Below are 27,691 nucleotides of genomic sequence, written 5' to 3'. Positions count from 1 at the left end.
TGGTTTATTTATAATTTCAAAATCAATTCAATTATTGAAAAATTTTGAACACCTCTACTGACAATATTGTTTTCTTTATTGGCCGTCTTGTGGTGATATTATATAGTAACTCGAATGAACTCAAACTTGAGTTTGAAGTGAGTATTATGGCTGCAGTTCAAACTCAAACTAACTTCAGGTTTAATTTGATTCAACTTGGATTGACTCCACCTTTAAATTAATGAATTTTCAAGTTAACTTAAATCAAATTTCAAAGTTGACTGGAGAAAAAGAACGCTGACATTTTTATGAAGCAATCTGATACTATTGCTTTTATTTATTATTATCGGAAACGTGAAGTCTCATAGTTTTATTTATTACAATATAAGTCATAAAGAGAGAGTACACGATGAGACACCGGCCAACTAAATTATTTAATATCTAGTAACTTTTAGTCTCGCAAATGTCTCATCGTTGATTATCCCCCTTCTCAGTTCTGGCACTGCCTACGCACTGGGCGGATTTCGATCTTATTGACTATCATCCCACTCTTCCACTGGGAATTGTGTTCAAACATTGAGATTTCCAAATTCCCAGTCATATTGCAAGATGTAATGAACTCGCCAACTCGGACCTTTGTCCATTTGTTTTTAGGCAACGTACTCAGATCCTCTTTGCGTTCAATAGTCTCATGGTAACTGGGAATGGCGAGTTTAAAGTTCACTGGATGATCTGCAAATCCACATTCTCCGTCCTTCATCATTAACACAAACGAAACTTGGTAAACCATCCCTGGAGTGAGGTTTTTGGCGGGGAATTTCTTGCTTACGTCAAGCCAGCAGACATTCAATAATTCAGCCACCTCAACTTGAACACAATTACAACTGCTAAAATATAATTTATTTCATTAATTAATCTTCCTTTAACTAAAATAAAGTAGATAACCAATAGTTACATATAAGATATATAAATACCCTTGTGTGTCTGGCTTAGAAGTCCAATTCCAGTAGCGTGTATCGTCTCCCCAAGTGATTGTGAGACCCCTTGCATGAATATCGAAGGCGTTAGCCCACAAAAGCCTGTCAACCCAAAACTTCTGCAGTAAAAACATCAATTATTTGATTATTAGTATTGAAATTAATTGGTACAAATATATATAAAAATGATATTGAAGATGTTACTTGCCAGTTTGTTTTGGTTCAAGAAGATTCCAGCCTGGAGGTTTTCAATCAGATTGTCGCAGGAGGCGTCAATCTGGGAGTCTCCCTCTTTCAGAATGGCATGGAGGTTGTGTGGGAGCTGAACTTGAGCTGAAGCCATCAATCTGTTTGCTTTATTTTTCGATAGGATAATTGAGATTCCCTTATCTCCTACCTCCAGATAACATAACCTGTACACCGTCCAATATTGCCTCTGTACACATGTATGAAAATTCTTAGAGAGGAAAAGAAAGTATTAATTCTCAAAAGTACACAAAGAAATCAAAGAAGCTCAGAACTCTCCAGAAACAGACGATGAACAAGACCCTTAAGTCGAGTAAATGAACTTTCTTCCTGTTTCAATTCTTTTGTTTGCAAAAACGACGTCGCTCTGCTTATTCTCTATGCACCGTTTTGTCAACTTCTACTTAATACTCCGTTAAGTCACTCTCCTTCTGTTATCGCCTTTTCTTTCAGCCGTAACCTGCTTCCATTCAGTCAGTATGCTTAACATCCTCCCTCAGGACAAATTCTTCAGAATTCTGTCATGATTTAAGCATGCTGACTTTATTATACCACCTTAGACCATTTTTAATCACCTCTAATCATCACACACTCATGCCATACTTTGAACTCATATACTTCTCCCTGCAGCACAACACTAGTACTTTGAACTCTTCCTTCTTCTAACTATCAGCTCTGCAATCACATACTCATGCCAAACTTCAAACTCATATACTCCTCCCTGAAAATAAAAAACCAGGACTTCAAACTCTCCCTTCTTCTGTTGCAACCTCCTTTCCTTTCTCATTTCCTTTTTCTAACTTCAGTACATTCAACCTCTTCCTCAGTTCACGGAACCTTGATACAGATATTGCTTTAGTAAGCACATCAGCAGCTTGAAACTCTGAAGGCACATATTGCACTGCAAGTACATTGACAGCAACCTGACTTCTAACAAAATGAATATTCAGTTCTATATGCTTTATTCGGCTATGCAAAACAGAATTTGATGCAAGCAGACCTGCGCTTACATTGTCATACCAAACAATTGCTATATTTACATAGATCACACCCAACTCATTCAATAAATTTTCCAGCCACACTATCTCAGTCGACACTTGACTCAAAGCCCTGTATTCTGACTGAGTTGAAGACAATGATACTACCTTCTGCTTCCTTGAACTCCACTCCACAAAATTCCCTCCAAAGTACACACCATAACTTTTGAAAAAAACAGAGCAGTAGTAATTGAAAAACAGGAATACAAAGTGATTGAAAATACCAGCGTTCTTTTATTTCATTGATTGCAGAGTTTATATACAAAGAAAATAACAAACTTCCCTAAAGACTTGCCACTAAACATAGTGGATAAAACTGATGAGAAAATGTTGCCATTAATTAAGCCTTAGGTAGCATAGAAATGGAAACATTAAAACGGAAACGTGGGAAAACATGTAATATAAAAAATATAGGGTTTTTTTTTATAAATATGAAATTTTTATAAAAAATACAGTAATCTATATTTTAATTAAAAAAATATAACAATAGATTTTTTCCAACCAATTTAAAATAACATATATCAAAATAATTTTATACAAAAAATAAATTACAAATTCAAGTTCTTGAAACATGTATGTATAAATTAAATTAATACTTATATATTCATTTTTTAAAATGGAAAATAAACATGTATATAAATCAATATATTTTATCAAAATGTAAATAAATCAACCTACAAACTCAATATTATTTCATCAAAATAATAATTTCCAAGGGTCAATATCAAAGTCATCAAATAAAATATAATGAAAAAAATTAAAAATATAGTAAAATATTTATTGTATTTTCTCTATTTGATCATTCTCCTTATCCACTATGTCATTTGCATCTTCATCGAAAAAAACAGACTCTAATTCTGGTTCATCTAATGACAGGTTGGCTAATTGAAGAACTCCCACATCTTCCATACTCCCAAAGTCATCTCCACCAACACCCCACATCTTCTCCTTACCATCATAATACTTAAAGTTAACCCTTGACAATAAACGAAGATTGTTATGAACAAAAACCAAATCTTTTACACATTTTGGAATTAATTTATTCCTTCTAATTGAATGAATGAAAGAATAAGTACTCCAATTTCTTTCACAACAAGAGGAGGAACTAGGTTGTCCAAGTACTCTGAATGCAAACTTTTGAAGCAATGGAGCATTCGAACCAAAACATGCGTACCACTTCATCGCGTCTGTATTAAATCTAGCACTAATTGAGTCAGGATCTTCAAATGGTCCACTTTTGAGGGAGAAGTTAGCATACTCATCCAATGTTTTAACACGCTCATCTTCAGAAAAGATCTTTTTAAAACATTTGTTCCTCTCAATAGATATTTCCCCATCCGTATGAGGAGACACTCTACCTTCACCTCCTTCAAGCCATTGTTCACTATAAAACCTTTACAAATAATAGATATATTAAATAGTTAACAAATTAATACCCAATTTAATAAATAAGTATGAAAGAAATATATAATTCAATTAGATATTTACCTTGGATTCAATGAATCAGCTAGACAATGGAGTGAAGTATTACTTTTTGCCCAACGATCATAAAAAATACTATAGATCACTGAATATAAAGGAGAATCTTGGGTAGAAAACTTTCCTTTATGTTCATAAATAATCGATTTAACATTTTCAATCATAGAATCTCAATTCTCATAAATCAAATGAAGATATGACTTATTTGTATCACACATTCGAATCATATCATAAATCAGTGCAATAAAAGCAAGAATGTAATTGACCTTCGCTCATCAATTTTCATCCAACACCTTATCACGAACAAATCTTGCTTTGCCTTGATCGTCTTCTCTATATTGTCCCCATTGTTCACTTACAATCATTAATTCTAGAGCACCCTTAATTAATTTAAATCTTTTGAGCATAACAACAACAGAGGCAAAATGAGTGTCTGCAACTGAAAGTAATTTCAAAGGACTAAATCGATTAAACATAGCCAATCGCATTGAATGGTTCATTATGAAGTTTTTAATTACCATAACATCATCATAAACATCAGTTATCCAATGACATTCATCATATGTCTCTTGATTAGATTCCACATTTTTAGCTGCACATATATTTTTCAAAGCTAGATTCAAAGTATGCACAACACATGGAGTCCAATAAATATGTGAAAACATACCTTCAATGATTTCCGTAGCACTTTTACAATTTTTAGCATTATCAGTTATTACTTGAACTACTTTTTGATGACCAACCTCATCAATTATCTCTTTCAATAAATTAGCAATAAAATATTTATCTTTAACTTCACCTGCACAATTAACAGTTTTAATAAATATCGGGCCTGATTCACAAACAATCATGAAGTTAATTAAAGGTCTCTTTTGTGGGTCACTCCATCCATCACTAACAATACTAACCCTTTTTTCTATCCAAATGCTTTTAATAGGTTCCAATAACCTTTCCACATTTGTTTTCTCTTGCTGAAGTAGTATAGTTCTTAATTTATTGTACCCAAGAGGCACATAACCACCCAGTAATTGATTAGCTGCAAATGAAAAGGCACTAATATAGTTTGGATTCCTAGCAAAATTAAAAGGAAAACCACCAGTGTAAAACATTCTAGCAATTTTCTCATCTAATTGAGCTCTAGTTTGTATGTCAAAAGATTTAGCAATAGGAGAATCATCAATTTTTCTCTTCTTTGAAAAAAGAGTTGACCCACTCAGTGACGGTAAGGATAAAGACAATGATTGATTTACATTAGTAGTACTACTAGACAATGACACTTCCTTAGGTTGAGAATTATAAATCTTATTGGTAGTTTCATCATCTAATTTTCTCTTTTTTACTAAATCTTTAAATTTCACATTAAAATAAACACCGATTCCTTTCCCTGTAATTTTTAATAGGTGAGCTTTAGCTCTAGTGTAAGTCCCTTGCCTTTCTTTATGACAAAAATTACAAACCCATTTGCATGTACCCCCTGACTCTCCCGGTTTCTCAATTTTTGTGACATATTTCCACAATGGATTTTGGTCTTCATCATTATTCTTTTTTGCAGAACCCACACTACTACTACTATTTTTAGAATTAAAATTTTCCTTACTAGTAGCAGAATTCATTAATGATTAACCCAAATTTAGTATCACCTTAGTATCACCAACAATTTGCTAAAATTTATCAAAAAAATAAACCAAATCACATAAATCACCGACTATTCTTCTTGGCAGCTTACTACACAATTGAAATAAAATCACAAATTGAAAACATAAATAAATCAATTTAATTATAGGAAAACTTTTATCTATAAGTAATATTCAAATCAAACAAGAATAACTAAATTACAGACTAATTATGCGATTAAATTATATAAAATCAAATATTCAATAATTACTAATAAAATAAATTATGGATTATAATTATAAATTATATTTATGATATATATATATTGCAAAAATTAACCAAATTGCATTGACATAATATATATATATATATATATATATATATATATATATATATATATATTAGGGGGAATAGAGCATATAAAATAATTTAATGTTTTAAAATATATTTTATAATAAATTAAAATTCAAACATTGACACATATGGAAGAAAGCATGCATTGACTGAGATATATAAAATCTTTGAGCAAAAGATAGGCTAATGGAGTATATATATAATAATTTAATATATATTTTATAATAAAATAAAAATCTTGGAAAACTAACAAATCTTGGAAAGCTAACAAATCTGGACTTGGGAATAGGGATGCATTAAATTAAAATACATATAAACTAATTTGTATCATGGGAGGGCAATAAAATGCACACTTTTTTTAGAGTTTTCTTTCTTCCAACCACTGTTCAGAGAAGAAGAAGACGCCCAGGAGATTGACAGCAAAGAAGAGAAGACGCCCAGAAGACTATTACGCATTGAAAACTATTTTTGTTCTTTATTTTCAAAATCCTTTCAGAATCTTTTTATGATACACTTTTAGAATCCTTGTATGCATAGAAAATTGTTTCAGTTAAAGAAACGAGTTTTCCTTTTATTTAAAATTACCGAAACGGCCCCGAAACGTTTCATACCAGTTTTGGGCTGCTTCAGATTCATGGAAATGCACACTACTATGCGTTTCTGTGTTTCTTAGATTAAGCCATACTTAGCCACTAACTTCAGAAAAAGTAGCAACTAAACCTTGATAAAGTCAAGAGAGAAAATGAAGGGAATAGGAACTGAAAAAAACAATATCTTGAAATTAAAATGCCAACTGTCTAACACTCCTCCTTGGCATTTTGATGACAAATTCCAATCTTTTGTCTTAAAGCTTCAAACCTTTCTTTAGGTAGTAGCTTGATAAAAATGTTTGCAAGCTGTTCTTCAGATGAACAATAAACAAGCACCACTTCATTTGATTGTTGGGCTTCTCTAATAAAGTGAAACTTAATCTTGATATGTTTGGTTTGTCCATGAAAGATTGGATTCTTTGAAATTGAGACCGCAGAAATGTTATCACACATAATCCTGGTTGCTTTAACTTGCTCATGTTCCAAATTCTTCAACATCTTCCTCAACCAGATAGCCTAGTTGATAACCGAGGAAGCAGCAATGTACTCAGCTTTTGTAGTAGACTGAGCTGTTGTCTCCTGCTTCTTTGAGCTCCAAGTGAAAAAACCAGAACTTAGAGAAAATAAGTACCTTGATGTGCTTCTTGAATCATCAACACAACCTCCCTAATCACTGTCAGTGTAGCCAACCAATTTCAAAGCCTATCCTGGTGTTTTGGAAAGAAATTGCCAAGAGCAATGGTACCTTTGATGTACCTAAGTACACGTTTTGCAGCTGCAAAGTGAGTCTCCTTTGGTGAATGCATGAATCTTGAAAGAACACTCATAACAAATAGTATATTAGGTCTGCTTGCTGGCTGCCAATTAAGCTTCTATACAAAGGTGACAAGTCCTTTCTTCTTCCTTTTACCGAATTCATACATAGAAAACTCCATCTCCCCAACATCGATGAACGTTGTAAACGTACCAACTAAAACATCCATCCATTTATTTTCTAGCTTTCCTGCAACATCTCTCGACGTTCTTCCTCTCTTCCATCCGGGTGGACGAGTCTCAGGTTCACAGGATCTTCCCATCCCTGAGCCTGCTTCTCCATCCTTATCAGAAATGAAACTTTGTAAAATGTTAGAGGACTGAGATTGCACGTGTTGAATTTCCCTTTCACCTCAAAACTATTTGATTCTTGTAGAATAACCTCCTCGATCATTAATATGTGTGATTCTTGTAATTTGAACTCCTCAAGCCTGCTGGTAGAGGCGGTTGAGATAGGTTGCACAATCCAGTTTGGTTTCAGGTATGAGAGAGATTTTGCGAACAACACAAAGAAAATTTTCTGGGTCAACTTGTCAACCCAAAATTTCTACAATAATATATAGAATGATTAACAATAACCATGAAGATCAAATTATAGCCCAGTACATGATCATTTTCTTCTGCCAATTACTTTTTTTTTTTTGGCTTTGCATGAATCAAGACGGATGTGAATTAAAAGCAAAATAAATAATTAAATTATTTAATCACATAATTATAATATATCAATATTAACACTTTTAATATCAATTTTGTTAATACATATAGTATTACTTATTTTAAATCTTGGTTGATTGCTTTCATAAATATTGGCAAAAAGGAAAGTTAACAATTGGTATTTGGGTTAGAAATTTTAAAATATTCATATTTAAAAATTTAAATAATATTACGTTTACTAACTTTTTAATCAAACCCAATAGCCAGACATAATCTTGAATTCACACAATTTCAGGTAGGGGTGGATCCAATTAGAGCTATTGAGTTAGTGGTCTTGCTCCAAAGAGTCGATTTTTTGTTGAAGCTCCAATTCAATAATTCATTTTAAGATCAATTTTTTTGTTCTTATGATATTGTTTATCTAATTAATGACACTGTTTACCTTATTAGTGGCCCGATGGTAATACTATGCACCAACTCTAATGGGCTTGAACTACATATATGTTATTGTTTTGAGAAGTTGAGTTGACCTTAGACTCAATTTACCTCATATTGAATTCCCTAGTTTGAAGGGTGAGAGTTACCTTTTTCTTTTGGTTCAAGAAAAGTCCGGAGTAGAGTTGTTCACAGAGCTTGTCTGAGGAGGATTTATCAATTTGTGAGTCTGCTTCTTCAAGTATGGCTTCATAGCTTTTTGGAAGCTGCAATTTTGTTTGAGAAATCTGAGTTTCTTCAGCAGCAGCCATCTCTTGACCAGAACTATTTCTCCCCGCTATCAATGATCGATTGTCTCCATGTCCATGGCATCATAGTTTTTTATACTAGGAGAGAGGCTGGCCTAATTTATTAAAGACACCAAGGATATAATTGTTTTGAGTTTATTTATAGATCATAAACAGATTAACTAATATGACAGAGTATTTTGCATCTTGAATCTCCTTTTTAAAAGTGATCAATTATTCGGATTCTAAATCCCCCACTATAGAAAGCATATATTCAAAAGAACTACATGACAAAAATTTCAATGATTCTCTGTTGAAGCACAAAGCCTTAAGTGTTAGTTTGCTGCCGCTATTTTAGTTACATGCTCCCACCATGAAATGAACCAAGATGTGTGGTGTCAGTGACTGTCCAGGAAGCACATAAGTGCACCCTTCCCAAACGCCCTGAAACTAGTTCGGAACATTTTGGATTTATAAAAAAAATTTGAAACACATTTTTCGTTTTCTTACTCCTTAATCAATTATAAATTGATTTATATTTCACTCTCTTTTACAATTTTGAGTTCTAATTCTGATTTCGTCTTCTCTTCTTTATGATATTTAAAATTTCTCTTATCTCTAGTATATTTAAACTTATCTCTTCTCTATCTCCAGCTTCTCCAATTGTCAGTTAATGCTCGAAAAATTGGCTTCATCGAGTGTGATATATATTGTTCATTTGGTTTGATAAACTAAGTTGGTTAAATGCATATCTTATTGTAATTAAAAAATTACTGTATTTTACTATAGTTTTACAGAAATACAGTTGTAGTCCATACAATTCCATATAGACATCATATTGAACCATTGTAAAATGCCTAAATGGTATCAGAGCCATTGATTTGTATGACAATAGATATGACACCCATAGAAACTCTAATTCATGAAAATTCTGGTGGCAATTTTCATATTTATACGTTTCTCCACATTTTTATTTTGTATGTTTTTGAGAAAATACATTTCAATGTTTTTGTTTTCGTTTTTCCGTTTCTGTATTACATAGGTGACCATAATTCTCCCACCCTTTTAGTCTGCTCTAGTAATTCATATGGTATTGCCTTTTCACAGTATATACCTGGGAAATTAAAGTGTTTTGTTAATTTCTTCTTCTTAGTAACTGCTTCATACAATAAATGAAGAAACTGTTATGAATATTGATGATCTGTAACTCCCATGCTTAATGGTTTGTAACTCCCATGTCATAATTCATCCACAAAAGCTTCAGTTCTTTTCATACTTTATGGTAAAATGTATTTAAGCTACCTTCAAGTTCCCTAGGTGAGGGATTTTGAAAAGCATACATACACCATATTCTGTAAAAATCAAATCACCTAGAAGACAACATGTTCCAAGGGTATATTCTGCAACAAATTATCTAGCAATGGCAGGAGATCAGTTTTTATATTTCGCAATTATAAATATTTTGGTTTTTATCTTGTGTATTTGTGATTGTGCATAGATAGAAACACATATTTATGTCTTTCATGTTTTAGTTCTGGTAAGAGCCAAATCATTCACCGGAGACAACGTTGGGAGGATGAACATCTGAGGAATCTGCATTGGCTTATACCAGTGCCTCTCCTGAAGTTCCATATATGGGGGAAGGATGCTGAAGTAAAAGTCGAGCTTTCATGCGGATGGGGAAGGACTTAGTTCCACTTGTAAATGTTCTTATAATTCATTCTCTGGATTCTTTGCTTCCTATACCAGCAACGAATCATGTGATGATACTTCTTTGTGTGAGTGCATTCGTTCAAATGAGTCTAAGAAAGTGGATGGACCTCTATCTGCTGGTTTCTCCGTTTATATGCTTGATACTGTTTCCGGTGTCAAGAATATGGATCATACCAACCCATTATCTCGTAAATCTGCTACTTTGGTTGATTCTGTGAATAATTTCACTAATTTTAATAAATTAACTCAGATTTAACCTGGTGGCAGTGGAGATGGTCAGAGCACATCAAAGGGCGGATCTTACAGACTGTGACGGCCTATGGCATGACAAGGCCCAACGCATGCCCAGGGTCTATTAGGCCATGCCTCCTTTGGTTCTTAGTAGGTAGTTTGCCATATTATATGTTTACTTTTTAAAAATTTTAATTATTTTTTAATATCTTAAATTATTTTAATTTTTCCTAAAAAGATGCTGATCATGCCCCATTGGCCGTGCCTTTTTAGAGGGGGTTTGGATGTGCCACCGGCTGACCTAACCCGTGGACATGTCTACACTCAATGGAAAGCTTGTAGCTGCTACATTTATGCGGAAATCCAAGAAATTTAATAATGAAAGCAATTAAATCACAAAACAAGAAAGGAAAGCGCAAACAAAAATTTATGTAGAAACCCAATTAGAGAAAAACCACAAGAACAAGATGATAAAAATTCCCTAAACTAAAGTTTAATTTCAAGAAGAATGCAAGAGATTGATAGCTCTTTTGAACTAATAATATTATAACTACATATTTTTCATATACAATTTGAATACACAGATAATATATCATCATGTGATTAGATATTAATTTTTATCTTTAATTTAAAAATTATTTAATTATATGATTATACGTCAATATGTAACAAATTATGTATTAAAGTGTAAAGTGTGTACATACAATTTTATTGCTCTCGAAAATAGTATAGAAATTGTAAAACCTTTGCCACTTAATTAAGCTCCTCTCTTTCTAATTGAATATGCAAATGACATATATTTATATCCGCAACAGAATGAGAATAGAACAACTAGAAAGCTTTTTCAATGGCTAATGAATAATTAGTGAAATGGTCTCGTTTTAATTTGTTCCAATGCTTGAAGCATCCATTCACCTTATAGTAACCTCTATTTTGTTACTAAAACTCTTGATTTTTTATTTAAAATGTATGTTTCTAAATCTAGATCCATCACAACCGCATTGCTTCTTGTAAATATAGTTTTATGCCAAAATGTTCTCGAGCTTTAGTGTAAAAGAAATGAGTAAGTAAAACTTTTTTTTTCTTTTTAAATAAAAGACTCTTATTTAAATTCGATCGATTTTTGAATTATTTTGACAAATATATGCGCAGTGAAGTGTACTCTGCAATTTTTGAAAACATTTCAACCGTTTTTCTTATTTTCAAAAAACAATTGTTTCTTGTTTTTCTCGAATTTCATTTATTTATTATTTTTATTTTAAGAGAACAGAAGCTACTACTCATCCAGAGTGCATACTAGATTCTTGTAGCGAGCTAACAAATTTCAGATTTTGAACACAAAAATCTGTGTCTCAAACTTGATCAGACTTCAAAAACATACTCAAAATCAACTATTTGACTCTTTCATTTGCTTCTAATTGAGATGGGTAGGTCTCTAATTTCCTTCTCAAACATTTCTCTGAAATTTTCTTACATACTCAAATCATTTCCACCTCTCAATCACTCAAACCAGTGCCCATTTCTCAAACCCAGTAACAATTTCTCATCTGGGTATAAAAAAGTTTCGACTTTGAGTACAAAACTGGGGAGAAAAGTTTCTACAACGGCTGTGTTGTCTGAGACTTCTTATCAGAAAGACTACCCTAAAATTGGTGCTAAATCCACCGGACCTATTCCTCCTAGCCAGCTCATTCAAGTTGTTGAGACTGCTGCTAAAACTGGTGCTGAGGTTTGTTTGCTTGTCATTCTTCAATTTCATGAATGCCTAGTTGGTGTTTTGGATTTTACTTTTTTGATTGGTAAATTTCATAGGGAAGTTGTAATGTGGTTTGGTTTTTGAAGTCTTTAATACTTTGATTGTGAAGTTTAGAGTCTGTCTTTATGATAAGAAGGTTATAATTTTAGTGTCATTAGTTTACATTGTCTATTGAGGCTATATATTTCACTGCTTTGAAGTGAAACACTTTATATATATAGATTTTGGTGAGTTTTAGAAGACATTATTTACATTTTAAAATGCTCTGTTTACTAGGTTCTTCATGAAATGTTTTTTTTTTTTTTTAGGCATACAAAAAATTCCCTTGTGAAATTCATCTTTCAAAAGTTATGTTTTGTGCTTCTTTGTAAAGAGAATATTAGCCCTATATGATACGAGTATGATTGAGGGCTGCAGCTAATTTGTTATGCATACTGCTTTTTAACAAATTTAGCTTTATCAAAACACATTCTTATGGAGCTATGTCATTATCTTTTTGGATCATATTCTCAGTGTATGGCAGTTGTTTGTTGAAAGTGACTTTATACAATTTCTTTTTCCAGGTTGTGATGGATGCTGTGAATAGGCCTCGTAAAATTACATATAAAGGACTCACTGACTTGGTGACCGAGTAGGAGTCTCTCTTTCTTCTCACTACCATTAGTAGTGTAGATGTTTAATTATTTACTTATATTACTCTGCCTTTATCGCATTTCTGGATTTATAAAATATGGAACTTAGCTCAGGCATTATTTACCTTATTTATAATAAATTACTTGCAGCACAGATAAAAATAGTGAGGCGGCTATATTAGAAGTTGTGAAAAAGAATTTTGGAGAACACCTCATTCTTGGAGAAGAGGGTGGAATCATCAGAGACACAACATCTGATTATCTCTGGTGTATTGATCCTTTAGGTTTGTCTCTCTAAAACCATTGACCTCTTCTACAGGACGAGTGACATAAGCTTCATACAATTTTTATTTGAGATGCTGTTTGGAACTTCAGAATGATATTTCATAATTTTTCTATATGGTCACAAAAGCTGTTATAATTTACTACTTCTTTGCAAGTACTAAAGTACCGCAACAATTAGGGCTGGACTCTAACCGAGCCCGCTCGAGCTCGGCTCAAACGAGCCTGAAACGAGCTCGAGCTCGAGCGAGCCCGAAATGAGCTCGGCTGAGCTCGAGCTATTCGTCAAGTTTTCTAATTAAAAATTTTGATACAAAACGATGTCGTTTTGACCAATATGTATTAAAACGATGTTGTTTTAATAACGAAAAAAGAGCCGAGCTGAATTCGAGCCGAGTTCGAGCTTGACTTTCACGAGCTCGAGCTCGAACTTGAGCTCAGTTATATGTAAACCGAGCTCGAGCTCAGCTCGGCTCGAATCCAGCCCTAGCAGCAATGCTTGACCCTAGGGGTAAAGACTTAGGTCAACCAAATGGGTATAAATTCTTTTGAAGAGAGCTATAATCAAACACATGTATCAACCTAAATGTGACCATTTAATTCATTGTGTTCAACCTTAAAATGAACTATTTACTGAAAAATAGCATGAGACAGGCTATATAAATAGAACAAGTTATCCTGATTCAACATGAGTAATTGATATGAAATCTATCTTATCAGTGTATTTATTATTTTTCATCATTTTGATAATGCTTAAGATTTTAATGTAATGAATAAGTGCTTTAATACTAGTTTTACTTATTTCTTACAAAAGAAAATTTGATAGTGATAATTTGTTTTCGCTGTAAGAGTCATTTTCCATAACTAACATAAGTTGGATACTAGCAGATCAACGTAAAATGAGTAATTTTTTGGCAAATTTTCTTGTAATTGATCTGTTTAATAACTGTTAATGTTGGAGTGATTGTGTGCATGTGCTCATTAATTATTTTTGCTGGATCATGCATTTGTACAGTTATCTTTTGTTGCAAATGGACTATATAGAACTGACTTTAACTTGGCAATCCTTTTCTATTGTTTAGATGGAACAACAAACTTTGCACATGGTTATCCTAGCTTTGCTGTTTCTGTTGGAGTTCTAGTTCAAGGAAATCCTGCTGCTGCTGCTGTGGTAATGATTCCTCAGATTGCTCTTTGACATGATATCCGTGTGCTTTTGTATCCAACTTGTGGTTTTGTTAATAATGTCAAGTTTAGCTGTCTAAAACTTTTTGGCTAAAATTCCCTGGCATCTCAGTTTATGGATATTGTAACATTATAGTCTCTTACTAAGAAAAATAAGACATGCTTTTAGAGCAGCAACTTTTGGGAGGAGAGCCCAGGATCCAGAGTACAGCTATGAACAATCATAGATGATTAATTGTTCCATTTTGTGGTATTGCAATTTTATACTTGACATGCTATATATTATTTACTAGAAATTTATGAAAGGTAACATTTTAGAAACCCCTTTTGTTAAAATAGGACAATCTTGAATTTGCAGCTCAATTCTGTTGTTCTAAATGACTTGACTGTACTCAACCTGAGGCATCTTATGGATGAGACTATCAAAGGAAGAAAACAATGAGATTTGTATATGATATATATGAACATTTAAGATCTTAAGATCAATGGGTAATTGATGAAATCTGTGTATACTAACATGACAATGTGTACTAAAGCATTGAGAGGTCTAGTTTCAGCCTTTTGGTGAATTATAATATTTCCCAATTGAAGAAAAGGTGTGAATGGTTTCTTCAGTTGCCATATGGAAGGTAAAATGACAATGTTTGTTCTGTTTTCAGGTAGAGTTTGTGGGTGGCCCTATGTGTTGGAATACCCGTATATTTTCTGCAACTGCTGGTATGAAAATGTTCATTGTTCAGTATTCTTAACGGCATTGTGTAATTTAAATTTATATATATGAATGGATTTGATCTCATTATTACAGGTGGAGGATCATTCTGTAATGGTCAAAAAATTTACGTCAGTCAAACTGATCAGGTGAGCAATTAGTGGCAAATTCATGATCTTCACACGTAATATGTGCACCAAATAGCTTTAGTATAAGTATATACTTATCCATTTTCCATTATCATGTGATGTTGGAGAATGAATAGCCACATTCATTCATATGCTTTCTATGGATGATGCATGGTTCTGTGACTCAATGAGCATGTGCCTTACTACATCATCTACAGGCATGTGGACTTCCAAGGCTGAAGTCTTGAAAACTGGTTACAGAGGTTGTATCTATGTGTAGATGTTTTATCGTATTGTTATAGAAATTGTCAAAAGTATGTTGATTTATGTTTTATGATTTTTAGAAGTTGAGCTTTTTGAATTTCAACAACTTATCTTTTCCTTGCCTCTAGGTGGAGCGATCTCTTTTAGTGACTGGCTTTGGATATGAGCATGATGATGCATGGGCAACTAATATAGAATTATTCAAGGAATTTACTGATGTCAGCCGGGTACTGAGTGTTTATTTGCTTTCTACCCCTCCCTAAACAGATGCTGTTTTTGCCTAAGTTGTAGAAACTCATATTTGCTCCCTTCTTCTGTCTGTTCACTTTTCCTCAATTAAGGGTGTGAGAAGACTTGGAGCTGCTGCCGTGGACATGTGCCATGTAGCTCTTGGGATTGTAGGAAGCTATTGGGAATATCGTCTAAAGCCATGGGATATGGCTGCAGGTGTTTTGGTAATTTTCTTTATCTTTATTAATGCTTTTGCTAGATAAGTGTGGTGTACTTTTGCTGTGAAATTGATTATGCATGTTTGGAAAGTGGGCTATTACTTGCTCATGCACCACATTTCATCTTTGGTAGCATCATATTTGATCATGAGAGCTTCATAAGGTCCTTAGATTTAATTTTTCTTGTTATTCTTCCTTTTAACTTAATCATGAATGCTTAAAGATCAAGTTAATCTTTTTACTTTCTCTTTTTTACGTATTTTTCCTCAATCAACACAGAGATTGCTTACTTTTTACAGCAAGCCATTTGCTATGTTTTTCCTGAAGAAGAATCATTAGTGAAAACTACAATAATGAACATGGTGCATAAAGATATGAGCAATGTTATGTGTACCTATTTTGAGTACACAAATGAATACATACTTAATGTGTGTCATTATGTAATTGGGTGTTATTTTATTTTTAATTCAATATCACTAATCATTTGATGACACATATAAAAAGTGTACTATTTGTCTACTCAAAATAAGTACGTGTTGGGAACCTAATTACAAGGGTTTATCACCGCAGGCCCAAAGGAGTTAATACAGAAGGCAGCCCAGGGAGCATGGATAATGGCCCAGCTGAGAGCAAAAGGGAAGACCAAATGAAGGAGGGCAGTCTGGACAAAGCACCTAGGCAGCTGAAATTAATTGAAGGCCCTTTTCCAGAAATCAGAGAAGAGCCTGCAGTGGTGGGGACCATAGACAGTTAGGAGGCGGCACATAAAATAGGAAAAAGCAGGGAAGAGCTGCAGAGGATTATGGATGTTATTTTGAGCTGCTGAGTAGAAGTGGAGAGGGCTGGCTCTCAAAACCCAGCATTCCTGGAGTTTATTGTTATTTTGCTGTTGCTGTTATTTTTACTGTTGCTGTTATTTTGCTGTTGCTGTTATTGTTTGATTTCGGTTAGTGTTCTTGTTGGTGGATTTGTGGAGAACTTGTATTTGTGTTGATGAACATTATAATGAAGCTTGAGCAAGTTAATGTAATTTTCTGTCAACATGGATATGTAGTGAACAGTAAACTTTATTGAATAGAAATCCTTCCAGTACAATCAATTTACATGCCAATGAGAATGACAACAGAGTACAATTAATTTTTCCTTTGCTTAGCTGTGGATAAATGATTGGGAGATTGTTGTGTTGAGTTGTTGGAGAGAATCCTAGAACATTGAGACTGCAGGAGGAGGCTGTTTCTGGAAATCTTGCTGGGGGAGCTGCTGTGGAGCTGCTGGAACCTTCAGTCAACTGGAAAGTTTGGCCATCCTTCCAGGTCTGTAACAGTACGCATAGTTTTATTGTAAAGATATATGATGCCCACTTAAACAACAAAAGATCATTCTTTGAGAGACCAAGGTTTTCTGATTTCAATTTAATTTATTAATGGCATTTTTTTTACTCCCCTGTAAACAGATTGTTGAAGAGGCTGGCGGGGCAGTTACTCGCATGGATGGTGGAAAGTTTTGTGTGTTTGATAGATCTGTTTTGGTATCCAATGGTGTACTACATGCTAAGGTTTGATTTTGTTGTCATTTTTTTTTTTTCTAAAAATGAATTTTTTAGAATTAGGATAATAATAACAATAATTAATAATATTAATTAAGATATTAGAAGGCTACAACCTTGGAGGAGTTGACATCTTTTGTTGTCAACATTGTTCTCATTGGAGTGTTTGGATTGATTTGTGTAGGTTCCTGTCAGAATCATATTAACTTACTTTCTTTTTGTCTCCCTCGTTTTGATGTGGCTCATATCATAAGAACTCTCCATCCTTAAGTTGAAATACTATGATTTATGCTTTATACTATAGTGACATACTTTAAAATGTTATATATGATTATGTTCAGTCGAAACGAAAAGCTGAAACTGAGAGTTGTATTTGCTTTTTTCTCCACTGTCAAATGTTTGACATATAATGAACAGAGTCTGTGAGAAGTTGTGGAAACATATATTTCCAATTGTGTGTTTGAATGCAATTTCATTAAGTATGTTGAGGTTATCTGAAACGTCTTACTTTCCATGAATGTGCAGCTTTTGGAGAGGATTGCACCTCCAACTGAGAAATTGAAGACTAAATGAATTGATTTCTCGCACTGGTATAAGCCTGATAATTACCACACAGACATTTGAAAGGTGCAAGATTTCTTTTTTCGTCTGCCAGCTTGATTAGAAGGCTCTTTGCAGCCATCAGGTGCTCTCAATTGTTCTTTATCCTTTTTTTTTTTAAATAAATTCTTAAATAAATGGTGCTGATAATTGCCAAGAAATTACCAAGCAGGCTGGACATTTGTACATTCCAAACCATGAATAAAAAACTTGCTGGTCTTTTAGACCTATATGAGTCAAAAGTGGGTTGGATTTCTTTAACTATGAATTTTATCATCATTCTATGATGATAACTGTTGTAGAGTCTTCAGAATCTGTAAATATGTGTATTAGTATATAGAGTTTAATTATAAGAATTTAATTATGGTAGAAGCTGATTATAGGATCTCAATTATAGGAATCAAATATTCATTTTCTTAATCTAGAATATCTAATGTATATATATAAACGTATCTCTAAAATAGTAAAAGCATAAATAAAATTTATACTCTGAATTTCAGTTTCTTCATGGTATTAGAGCACGGTTTGCCCTAGTGTGCAAATTCGAAATTTTTTTTTCTAGCCCCAGTGAGCAATTTCCCAGAATCGCCAATCGCCGATTGTAGAGTGACCAGTAGTTCTCACCGCCACTCTAAAAAAGAACATGCTTCGTCGATCGCCAGTTTTCTAGAATCCAGCCAACAGAAGTTCAGCGTGTGACCCACACGCGCCACTGTTTCTTTTGAAAATAAACACTTTAGATCTCTTATTCTGTGGCGCGTTGGTTCTCACGGCCGACACAATTAGACTTAGACGACGTTGACCATTCAGATCCCCATACAGTCGTCGCAGTTCGCTGTCGCTGTTGCCGGAATATTGCCGTCACTAAATCTTTCTTTCTGACCAGATTTTCGCTTCTTTTTCACTGTTCTTTGTCATCTGTGCAGTGTATTCGGGTCTTAGTTGTTGTAGAAATCAATTTGTGCAAGGGTTTCTTGCTATTTAGTCTATTCGGTTGTTTTGAGCGTTATTATGACAGATATTAAACCGATAACTATGGCTGAAATGGTTCCAGTAATGTCAAAGATCACTGAACACAAACTTAATGGGTCTAATTATTTAGAGTGGAGTAAAACTGTTCGACTATATCTGTTAAGCCTTGAGAAAGATGATCATCTCACGCAAGCTCCTCTTATGGATGGTACTAGACAAGCATGGCTAAGAGATGATGCTCGATTATTCTTGCAGATTCGGAATTCTATTGAAAGTGAGGTAGTTAGTTTAATTAATCATTATGAATTGGTTAAAGAACTAATAGAATATTTAGATTTTTTGTATTTTAGAAGAGGTAACCTTTCTCATATATATGAGGTGTGCAAAACTTTCTATCATGCAGAAAAATAGGATAGGACCATCACATCTCATTTTATGGATTTCAAAAGAACTTATGAAGAATTTAATATATTGTTACCATTTAGTCTTGATATAAAGGTTTAGCAAGCCTAACGATAAAAATGGCCATCGTGAGCTTTCTAGCTAGTCTTCTATCTGAGTTCAAAACTGCCAAATCTCAAATACTTGTTAGTCCTGAAATTTTATCTTTGCATGACACATTTACTAGGGTACTTCGTACGGAAAGCATCCCATCATTTCAGAGTAACAACGCTCTTATTAGTTGAAGTGGTGCACCTGAAACTGGACGTTCATATAATAAAAATAGAGGAGGGAGCAACAACAATCGTGACAAAGTTATTGATCATAATCATGAGTTCGGAGGGATTGTGTGCTATTACTGCCACGAGCCAGACCATACAAAGCGCATTTGTAGGAAGTTGTAGAATCGGACTCCAAAATCCCAGTCAGCATATGTTGCAACGGCTAACATTGCTATCAATTCATCATCTGGAGAGACTATTATGATTTATGCAAATGATTATGCCAAGTTCCGTTAGTACCAAAAATCACTAAAGTCTTCATCAACTCCTATCTCTACTAGTGCTAAGTCAGGTAAATCAAATACATGTCTTGTTTTCTCCTCATCCAAATGGGTCATTGATTTTGGTGCTACAGATCATAGGACAGGTAATCCTAATCTCTTTTCAACCTTTTAGTCATTTGCATCCCCTTCTAATGTTATTTTAGTAGATGGATCAATGTTATCTGTTCTTGATTCTGTAACTATTAATCCAACTCCATCAATTTTATTGTCATCTGTTTTGAGTTTATCACAGTTTTCCTTTAATTTAATTTCTGTGGGTAAACTCACTCGTGCTCTTTAATCTTGGTCATTGTAAGTGAATTGTCCCGTTTGTCTTCTCGTTTTGCTTGCCACAATTTAGATGCTATAAACACGCATGGAACAATCAATGAAATGACTCGTTTTGTTAAAGAAAGACTATAAACCTTTTGATATGAACTACGCTAATTTTACATAACGATATAAACCTTTTGATATTACCTATACTAATTTTACATAATGTTCTTGTTCTAATATGTTACAGTGCCTAAAAGACCTGTTCCTAACTTCAAACGACCTTATTTTGTATTATACATCATCTGGAATGTTTGTTCCTTGATTATGGAATACCTATTCTATATTGTTTTAGGATCTTTAAGTGATAAGAAATCTTAAAGTCACATTTTTTGAAGGCACATAGGAAGTTCTGGAACAATTTTCATTCATATATTCTTTACACAAGCATTACACTATGTATAAAAGGGGCTAACTAAATCAAGAAATTTTTTTTATCTTAGTCTGGTAATTAAACTACCTACATGGTAGCTAATTATTCCTATACAAAATACAACTAATTATTCCTATACAACTCATGCTACACTATCATTCTTATACAGGAAATACAACTCAGTGAACATTTTTAACAATCTCCATGATACATGGGTATACTAACACTTTTGAAGAATAACAATATGAACAATCAGAGTGGTGCAGCATAAGCATGGTGGTTCCTTAAGGCGTAGGTCCCAAAATTGAATCTATCTCTGATAAGAGTGGCTTACATGAATTTTTTGTTACTTTTTTCTGGGTTGTTGAGTGTTAATGTTAACCCTTGAACAACATATTAAGTTGCAGGCAATCAACATAAATTTGTGATATTCTAACTAATATTAAGATCTCACTTATTGGGTGAACATGATCAGAGCTAGTTTGGGTTCGAATTATTGTTCGATTGAGCAAGCTAAGCTCGAGCACCTCAAATTTGTAGTCTCCTGCTATGACAAACTAAGATTTTAAAAGGAGAACGAAAAAATATAACATATATAAAGAGTGACACTTGATTTCTTCCATAGATTATTTTTCAAAAGTCTCATACATTTTTATTTATTTTTACAATACGAATAATTATTGTATATAATAATATTGCAGATCAATCATTATTATATATGTAATAATATAAAATATTTACTTATCAAGAAAGAACAATTACTATTCTTGAGTGGACAAAAACATTTATATCTTGAATATATGCATGGATATCATGTTTCCAAAAGAAAGATCCCTGATAAATTTAAACTGGAGCACGTAGTAGTTGAGACTTCTGAGTTCCAGGCCATATAAAAGAAACTGAGAGGAATGTGAGGGCAAAAAAAGCATGCAACACTCAAAAAAAAAAAAAAAAAAAGGTTAAACAACTAGAGAGGAGACTTTGAGAAGGGACATTAAGTCAGTAAACAAAATGAAGCATAACAAAACAAAGTAACAATAAGCACTCTCACCAGAGGGCAATGAGATAGACAATAAGAAAAAAGAACATTAATAACACCAGACACCAAAGAAACGCATAATATAAAGCCTGGGAGACACTTGAGAAAAAAAAGATTATGATAAATGAAAGGTCAGAAGGAACAAAGGAAGGGAGAACCTGCACAAAAGATAGCTTGTCAGTGTAACAGAAAGAAAAACCTGGACAAAAAAAAATTGAGTATAGTATAGTATAGACAATAAGAAAAATCAACACCTATAATTGCAGTGTGAATAACAAAAGAAAACCAGAAAACCAGAAGACAGGCATCAAGCAAGAAAGTAATGCCAAAAAAATTGTGAGAATTTGCACCCAAGGTAGAATGTGAGCACATCAGTAAGAACACCAAAAAAAAAGAAACAAAAGCAAAATTTAGTATTTAAAAAAAGAACGAAACAAGACAACTGATTCTGCAATTGCAGAGAGAAAAGTAAGAGGAATACAAAGAAAAACGATAAGCCAAAATACAGAGAATAAGCAGGAAAGTAATTACAAAGAAATCAAAGCAAAGACAACAAAATAACCAAGGATACAGTACAGTGACAACATATACCGAGAACAAAAAACAGTTGTAGAAATATAGTGGAGTGACTGTTCACACAAGCAAGCACAACAATCAGTGCACTAGAAGGACAAGAGTCAGGAAATAAAAAAATGAATATGCCGAAAGCATGGCCATAATAGTTCACAACTTTTTTGTCTGCAGGTTGCACACGCTTTACTGCAAATCTCTACTATTCTATCCATTGCACACTCCATTTACATGATGAGAAGTTTATATAGAATTTTGGCATGAACTCTACATAAACAAAGATTCGCGCTAAATTTATACTGGAGCATGTATAAATCAAGACTAAGGTTCATTATTCTTACACTTATGTACTAACACCTCGCCACTTTTCCGAAGGACATGAGACAGCTTAACCCAACAACCTCCAAAGTTAACTGGTTGAATCTTCACATCAACTGATTACTCTGGTATACTCTTGATGTTAATGACTAGTTTCAACATCCTTTTATAATAATGGATGAATTAGATTCTCGAAAATACATCAACTAGGTTGTCTATAAAAAGAATCATTCACAAATTTTCGTGACTATTATTATAGAAAGTATATTTTTTACCCAAAAAAAATATTTAATTTAAATTTGATTTCTGGAGAAAAGAATAAATATTTGATTGGTTGTCAATCTACCATACTCGTAACCCTACTAGCGGGATCCAATTTTGTTTTGGAAGGCATTTGTAGTCACATAGAGGCTTTAAGCCATGTGTCTGGCTAGGCATGTAAACATTTTGGACTTGTAGCGCTACATATGGACACAACAATACATTTTAGCTAAGTATGATTACCTTTCCCAAAAAAAAAAAAAAACCATGTGCGTTCAATTTTAAGTATCTAATTGAATATCCAAATAATGTGTTGTCAATCTATTTAGGTAATTTTAAATTAAGAATAAAATAATACTCATTTATAGAATGACACATCATCAAAATATCTATTTAGACGTTCAAAACTGAATGCACATAAACATTGTTTGTGAGAATTCAAGTTAGCTTAGATTAGGGTTGTTCAACTTAATGTGAGTTGAATTTGGGCTGGAAATTCAGCTCAATAAATCAACTCAAATTCGTCTTCGATGATATTGTTTATACCCTTTGTAATCCTATTCAATTTATTGATGATACTATTCATTTTGGTGATGACAATATTCCTCCCATCAGCAACCCTTTTGACAATATCTCTGGCTGACTCCAATTAGCTATTATGGATTCGAATTGAGCTTGAACCTGCCTATGTTTGGACATTTCAAAGTAGAATGGAGAAAATAGAATGCTGGAAATTTTTGTGCAGCAATCTCATATTATTGATTTGATTTATTATAGCATATGTAAGCTCCCACAATTTTATTTATTACAATAGAACTTATGATGAGAAGCTACAAGTACAACATGAGATATCTTATTTAGTATGTAGAAACTTTTAGTTTCACAAACGTTTCATTGTTGATTCTCCTCCTTCTCACTTGAGAGGCCGATACTCTGGGTGGATGATGATCTTATTGACAATCATCCCACTCTTCCATTGGGAACCCTGTTCAAACATGAAGATTTCCACGTCGCCACTTATATGGCAAGACGTAACGAACTCACCAACTTGGACCTCTGTCCATTTGTTTTTTTGGCAATTTACTCAAATCCTCCTTGCGTTTAATAGTCTCATGGCAATTGGGAACGACGAGTTCAAAGTTCACTGGATATATAATTGAAATTATCTTATCTCCCACCTCTAGATAACATAATCTATACACCGTCCAATTAATATTGCCTCTGTATAGATGTACGAAAATTCTTAGGGAAGAAAGTATTATGACATTATGCCAATAATCTATATTCGTGACATGAATTAAAATTCTGTGCTACTGAGTTGCCTATTTGGAATTTTAGAATGAAATATCGGAATCCAGAGTAACAACAGTAGTTTTTATTTTATCACGAAAACTATTATTTTATTATCTATACCAAAAGTAATTGTCTGTATCATAAATTATTCTAAAGAGTAATGTTATATGTATACATTTTTTGTATACAAATCAAATATTCAGAGAATGTGTCATCATTTGACTTGATGTTACTTTTTCTTAAATTCAAAATCATTAAATTATATGATGATATATTATCTGTATATCCAAATTATGTATCAAAAGTCTGTACAAATATTTTTTATTGTTATTCTAAAATAAGAATAACATTATTTCTTTATTCCTTCTATAAAGAGGATCCACAACCCATTGTAAGCATCTCGGATATTCTTATCTTAGAGGATGAACCTTGTTGTTTTGCAAAATATTGAATTGAATTGCACAGTAAGCAAAGAGAAAATCAAAACCAGAAAGTAATCACATAAGACATACAAATTTACATAGTTTGGCGATATGCCTACGTCCACATATCAGCCATTCATGTTTTTATTCTGAAGGAAATCTGTAAAAGTTATGTAAATTATACATATTAGGGTTTCCCTTATACAATTGGTAACCTAAGTAACCCAAAATACAACAATGCCTCAACTAAAATTCTCCAACCCTGATTAGAATAGTCGTTCCTTCTCTGGAACCCTTTCTACTATTTAATCATGGTTATTGTAAGTGAATTGCCCTGTTTCTCTTCCTCTTCTGGTTCCTACAATTCGAATGCTATATGCATGCTTTGAACGATTATTAGAAAGACTATGGACCTTTTGGTATGACCTATAATAATTTGGTGGAACGTTCTTGTTATAATCTATTATGACATTTGAAACACTTGTTCCTAGCTTCAAACGATCTTGTTCTATATTACATTGTTTGAAATATCCAATCCTTGATCATGGAATGCCTGTTCTATTGTTTCAAGATCTTTAAGTGATAAGTAATCTTTGAATGAGTCACATTTTTAACAACCTCCATGATATAAGGGTATACTAATACTTTTGATGGATAACAGTATGAACAATTAGAGTGATGGAGTATAAGCATGGTGGTTCCTTAACTCATTGGTCCCAAGATTGAATTTGTCTTTGATAGAGTAGCTTATGTAAAATTTTTGTTACATTTTTCTGGGTTTTTGAGGGTAAATGTTATATGAAGTTGCAGGCAGTCAACATGAATTTGTGATATTCTTACTAATATTAAGATCTCAGTTACTGGGTGAACATGATTGAAGCCAATTTAGGCTTGGATTGCTATTCGATTGAGCTAGCTGAGATCGAGCACCTTGTATTTCAGCTTGGAATTGATGCATTGATGTGATGTTAAGGTAGGTTAAACACCATTTAATTTTCGCTCTGTTAGGTTTAAAGTATTGCTAGCATGATAAATAATGTTATTCACAGGATTAACAATATCATTGAATAGGTAAACGAGCAATCTCAAACCAAATTGGATCTTGATTCAAATCAAAATTGACTTGTTTGAGCTGCACCAACTAGGGTCAGATCTTCCCCTACTTGATGGGATGATATATATTCAATCAAATGTAATAGCAAATTTACAATCTACAATTTTGACAAGCTAAGATTTTAAAAGGAGAATGAAAAAGTATAGCATATATAAAGAGTGGCTCTTGGTTATTGCATAGATTATTTTACAAAAGTCCCATACATTTTTGTTTATATACAAAATGAACAATTTTTATATATAATAATATTGCTGATCATGATTGTTATATATGCAATATAAAATATTTACTTATCAAGAAAGAATAATTACTATTCTTGAGGGGGACAAAAACATCTATCTTGAATATATGCATTGATATCATGTCACCAAAAGAAAGATTCTTGATAAGTTTAAACTGGAGCATGTACATAGAAGATGAGACTGAGAGTCCCAGTTCATTTGGGAAATAACATTGTTGATCATCGTTATCATATATGCAAATTAAAATATTTACTTATTGTAAAATAATAAATAATATTCTCCAGGATAAAAAGAGAAAAAATCTTGAATATATGCATTGATATCATGTTACGTAAATACAGATTTGTACTAAAATTTACTCTGGAGCATGTATATATAAATCAAGACTAAGATTATTTTTTTTCTGTATATTGACTGACTTGAATGTCTTTCTTTGAATCAGAATTTGAAAATAATAATTTGTTTCGGAGGAGGATAAAAAGGAAAATTTTCTTATATGTGTTAACATTAATTATATTTTAGTTTAGTAAAACTGAATAATTCAATAATTCAATAAAAGTGTAGGGTTGGGTTCACGTATTTGAAGGCACTTATAAAGAGGCTTTGAGGCATGTATTTATCTAGGCAAGTAAACTGGAAATGAAGATTATGCAGCTTATTAAAATAAAAATTTTGGCTTCTGTATGTTCTTCCTAAGTTGAGAAAAATTCCACGATTAGGAAGCTGCGTTATCTTGATTTTATTAAACTTAATAATTTTATTATCTCTCACATATTATTATTGGAAACGTGCAGTCTCATAGTTTTATTTATTACAATATAAGTCATAAAGAGAAAGGACACGATGAGACATAGGCCAACTAAATTATTTAATATCTAGTAACTTTTAGTCTCGCAAATGTCTCATCGTTGATTATCCCCCTTCTCAGTTCTGGCACTGCCTACGCACTGGGCGGATTTCGATCTTATTGACAATCATCCCACTCTTCCACTGGGATTTGTGTTCAAACATTGAGATTTCCAAATTCCCAGTCATATTGCAAGATGTAATGAACTCGCCAACTCGGACCTTTGTCCATTTGTTTTTAGGCAACGTACTCAGATCCTCTTTGCGTTCAATATTCTCATGGTAACTGGGAATGGCGAGTTTAAAGTTCACTGGATGATTTGCAAATCCATATTCTCCGTCCTTCATCATTAACACAAACGAAACTTGGTAAACCATCCCTGGAGTGAGGTTTTTGGCAGGGAATTTCCCTCTTACGTCAAGCCAACAGACATTCAATAATTCAGCCACCTCAACTTGAACACATGTACAACTGCTAAAATATAATTTATTTCATTAATTAATTTTCCTTTAACTAAAATAAAGTAGATAACCAATAGTTACATATAAGATATATAAATACCCTTGTGTGTCTGGCTTAGAAGTCCAATTCCAGTAGCGTGTATCGTCTCCCCAAGTGATTGCGAGACCCCTTGCATGAATGTCGAAGGCGTTAGCCCACAAAAGCCTGTCAACCCAAAACTTCTGCAGTAAAAACATCAATTATTTGATTATTAGCATTGAAATTAATTGGTACAAATATATATATAAATGATATTGAAGATGTTACTTGCCAGTTTGTTTTGGTTCAAGAAGATTCCAGCCTGGAGGTTTTCAATCAGATTGTCGCAGGAGGCGTCAGTCTGGGAGTCTCCCTCTTTCAGAATGGCATGGAGGTTGTGTGGGAGCTGAACTTGAGCTGAAGCCATCTCCTGATCACTTTTCTCTTCAAAATTCCAAGTAAATCTTACTGATGATGTTCGT

General features: G+C 33.2%; 3 protein-coding genes across 7 annotated transcripts; 1 reads left to right on the top strand and 2 right to left on the bottom strand.

Annotated features, from left to right (window-relative positions):
• Positions 1-282: 282 nt before the first annotated feature.
• LOC123219134 (protein PHLOEM PROTEIN 2-LIKE A1-like) lies at positions 283-27,691 on the bottom strand. Of its 4 annotated transcripts, XM_044640888.1 has the most exons (4): positions 27,583-27,691; positions 1,165-1,245; positions 954-1,075; positions 283-866 (listed from the first exon to the last, which is right to left on the bottom strand). In XM_044640888.1, the coding sequence occupies exons 1-4, from the start codon at positions 27,634-27,636 to the stop codon at positions 470-472; spliced, it is 654 nt and encodes a 217-aa protein (XP_044496823.1). In that variant the 5' UTR covers positions 27,637-27,691; the 3' UTR covers positions 283-469. The 4 variants fall into 4 exon arrangements, with proteins under 4 accessions (XP_044496823.1, XP_044496824.1, XP_044496822.1 ...); XM_044640889.1 differs by lacking the exon at positions 27,583-27,691 and having other exon boundaries at positions 283-863; positions 1,165-1,317; XM_044640887.1 differs by lacking the exons at positions 283-866; positions 954-1,075; positions 1,165-1,245 and adding exons at positions 26,598-27,203; positions 27,291-27,412 and having other exon boundaries at positions 27,502-27,689.
• LOC123219140 (protein PHLOEM PROTEIN 2-LIKE A1-like) lies at positions 6,384-8,566 on the bottom strand. Its single transcript, XM_044640897.1, has 2 exons — positions 8,328-8,566; positions 6,384-7,636 (listed from the first exon to the last, which is right to left on the bottom strand). Exons 1-2 carry the CDS (start codon positions 8,487-8,489, stop codon positions 7,271-7,273), a joined length of 528 nt encoding a protein of 175 aa, XP_044496832.1. The 5' UTR covers positions 8,490-8,566; the 3' UTR covers positions 6,384-7,270.
• On the top strand, positions 11,583-18,202 carry LOC123219133 (phosphatase IMPL1, chloroplastic-like). Of its 2 annotated transcripts, XM_044640885.1 has the most exons (10): positions 11,589-12,138; positions 12,729-12,796; positions 12,948-13,081; positions 14,162-14,250; positions 14,924-14,981; positions 15,070-15,122; positions 15,494-15,592; positions 15,707-15,820; positions 17,268-17,369; positions 17,886-18,202. In XM_044640885.1, the coding sequence occupies exons 1-10, from the start codon at positions 11,833-11,835 to the stop codon at positions 17,931-17,933; spliced, it is 1,071 nt and encodes a 356-aa protein (XP_044496820.1). In that variant the 5' UTR covers positions 11,589-11,832; the 3' UTR covers positions 17,934-18,202. The 2 variants fall into 2 exon arrangements, with proteins under 2 accessions (XP_044496821.1, XP_044496820.1); XM_044640886.1 differs by lacking the exons at positions 17,268-17,369; positions 17,886-18,202 and adding an exon at positions 16,385-16,909 and having other exon boundaries at positions 11,583-12,138.

The sequence above is a fragment of the Mangifera indica genome, chromosome 6 (assembly GCF_011075055.1).
Source record: "Mangifera indica cultivar Alphonso chromosome 6, CATAS_Mindica_2.1, whole genome shotgun sequence".
NCBI classification, from domain to species: Eukaryota; Viridiplantae; Streptophyta; class Magnoliopsida; order Sapindales; family Anacardiaceae; genus Mangifera; species Mangifera indica.
Note: the sequence above shows the minus strand (reverse complement) of the source record. Positions and strands in the feature narration are given on the sequence as shown.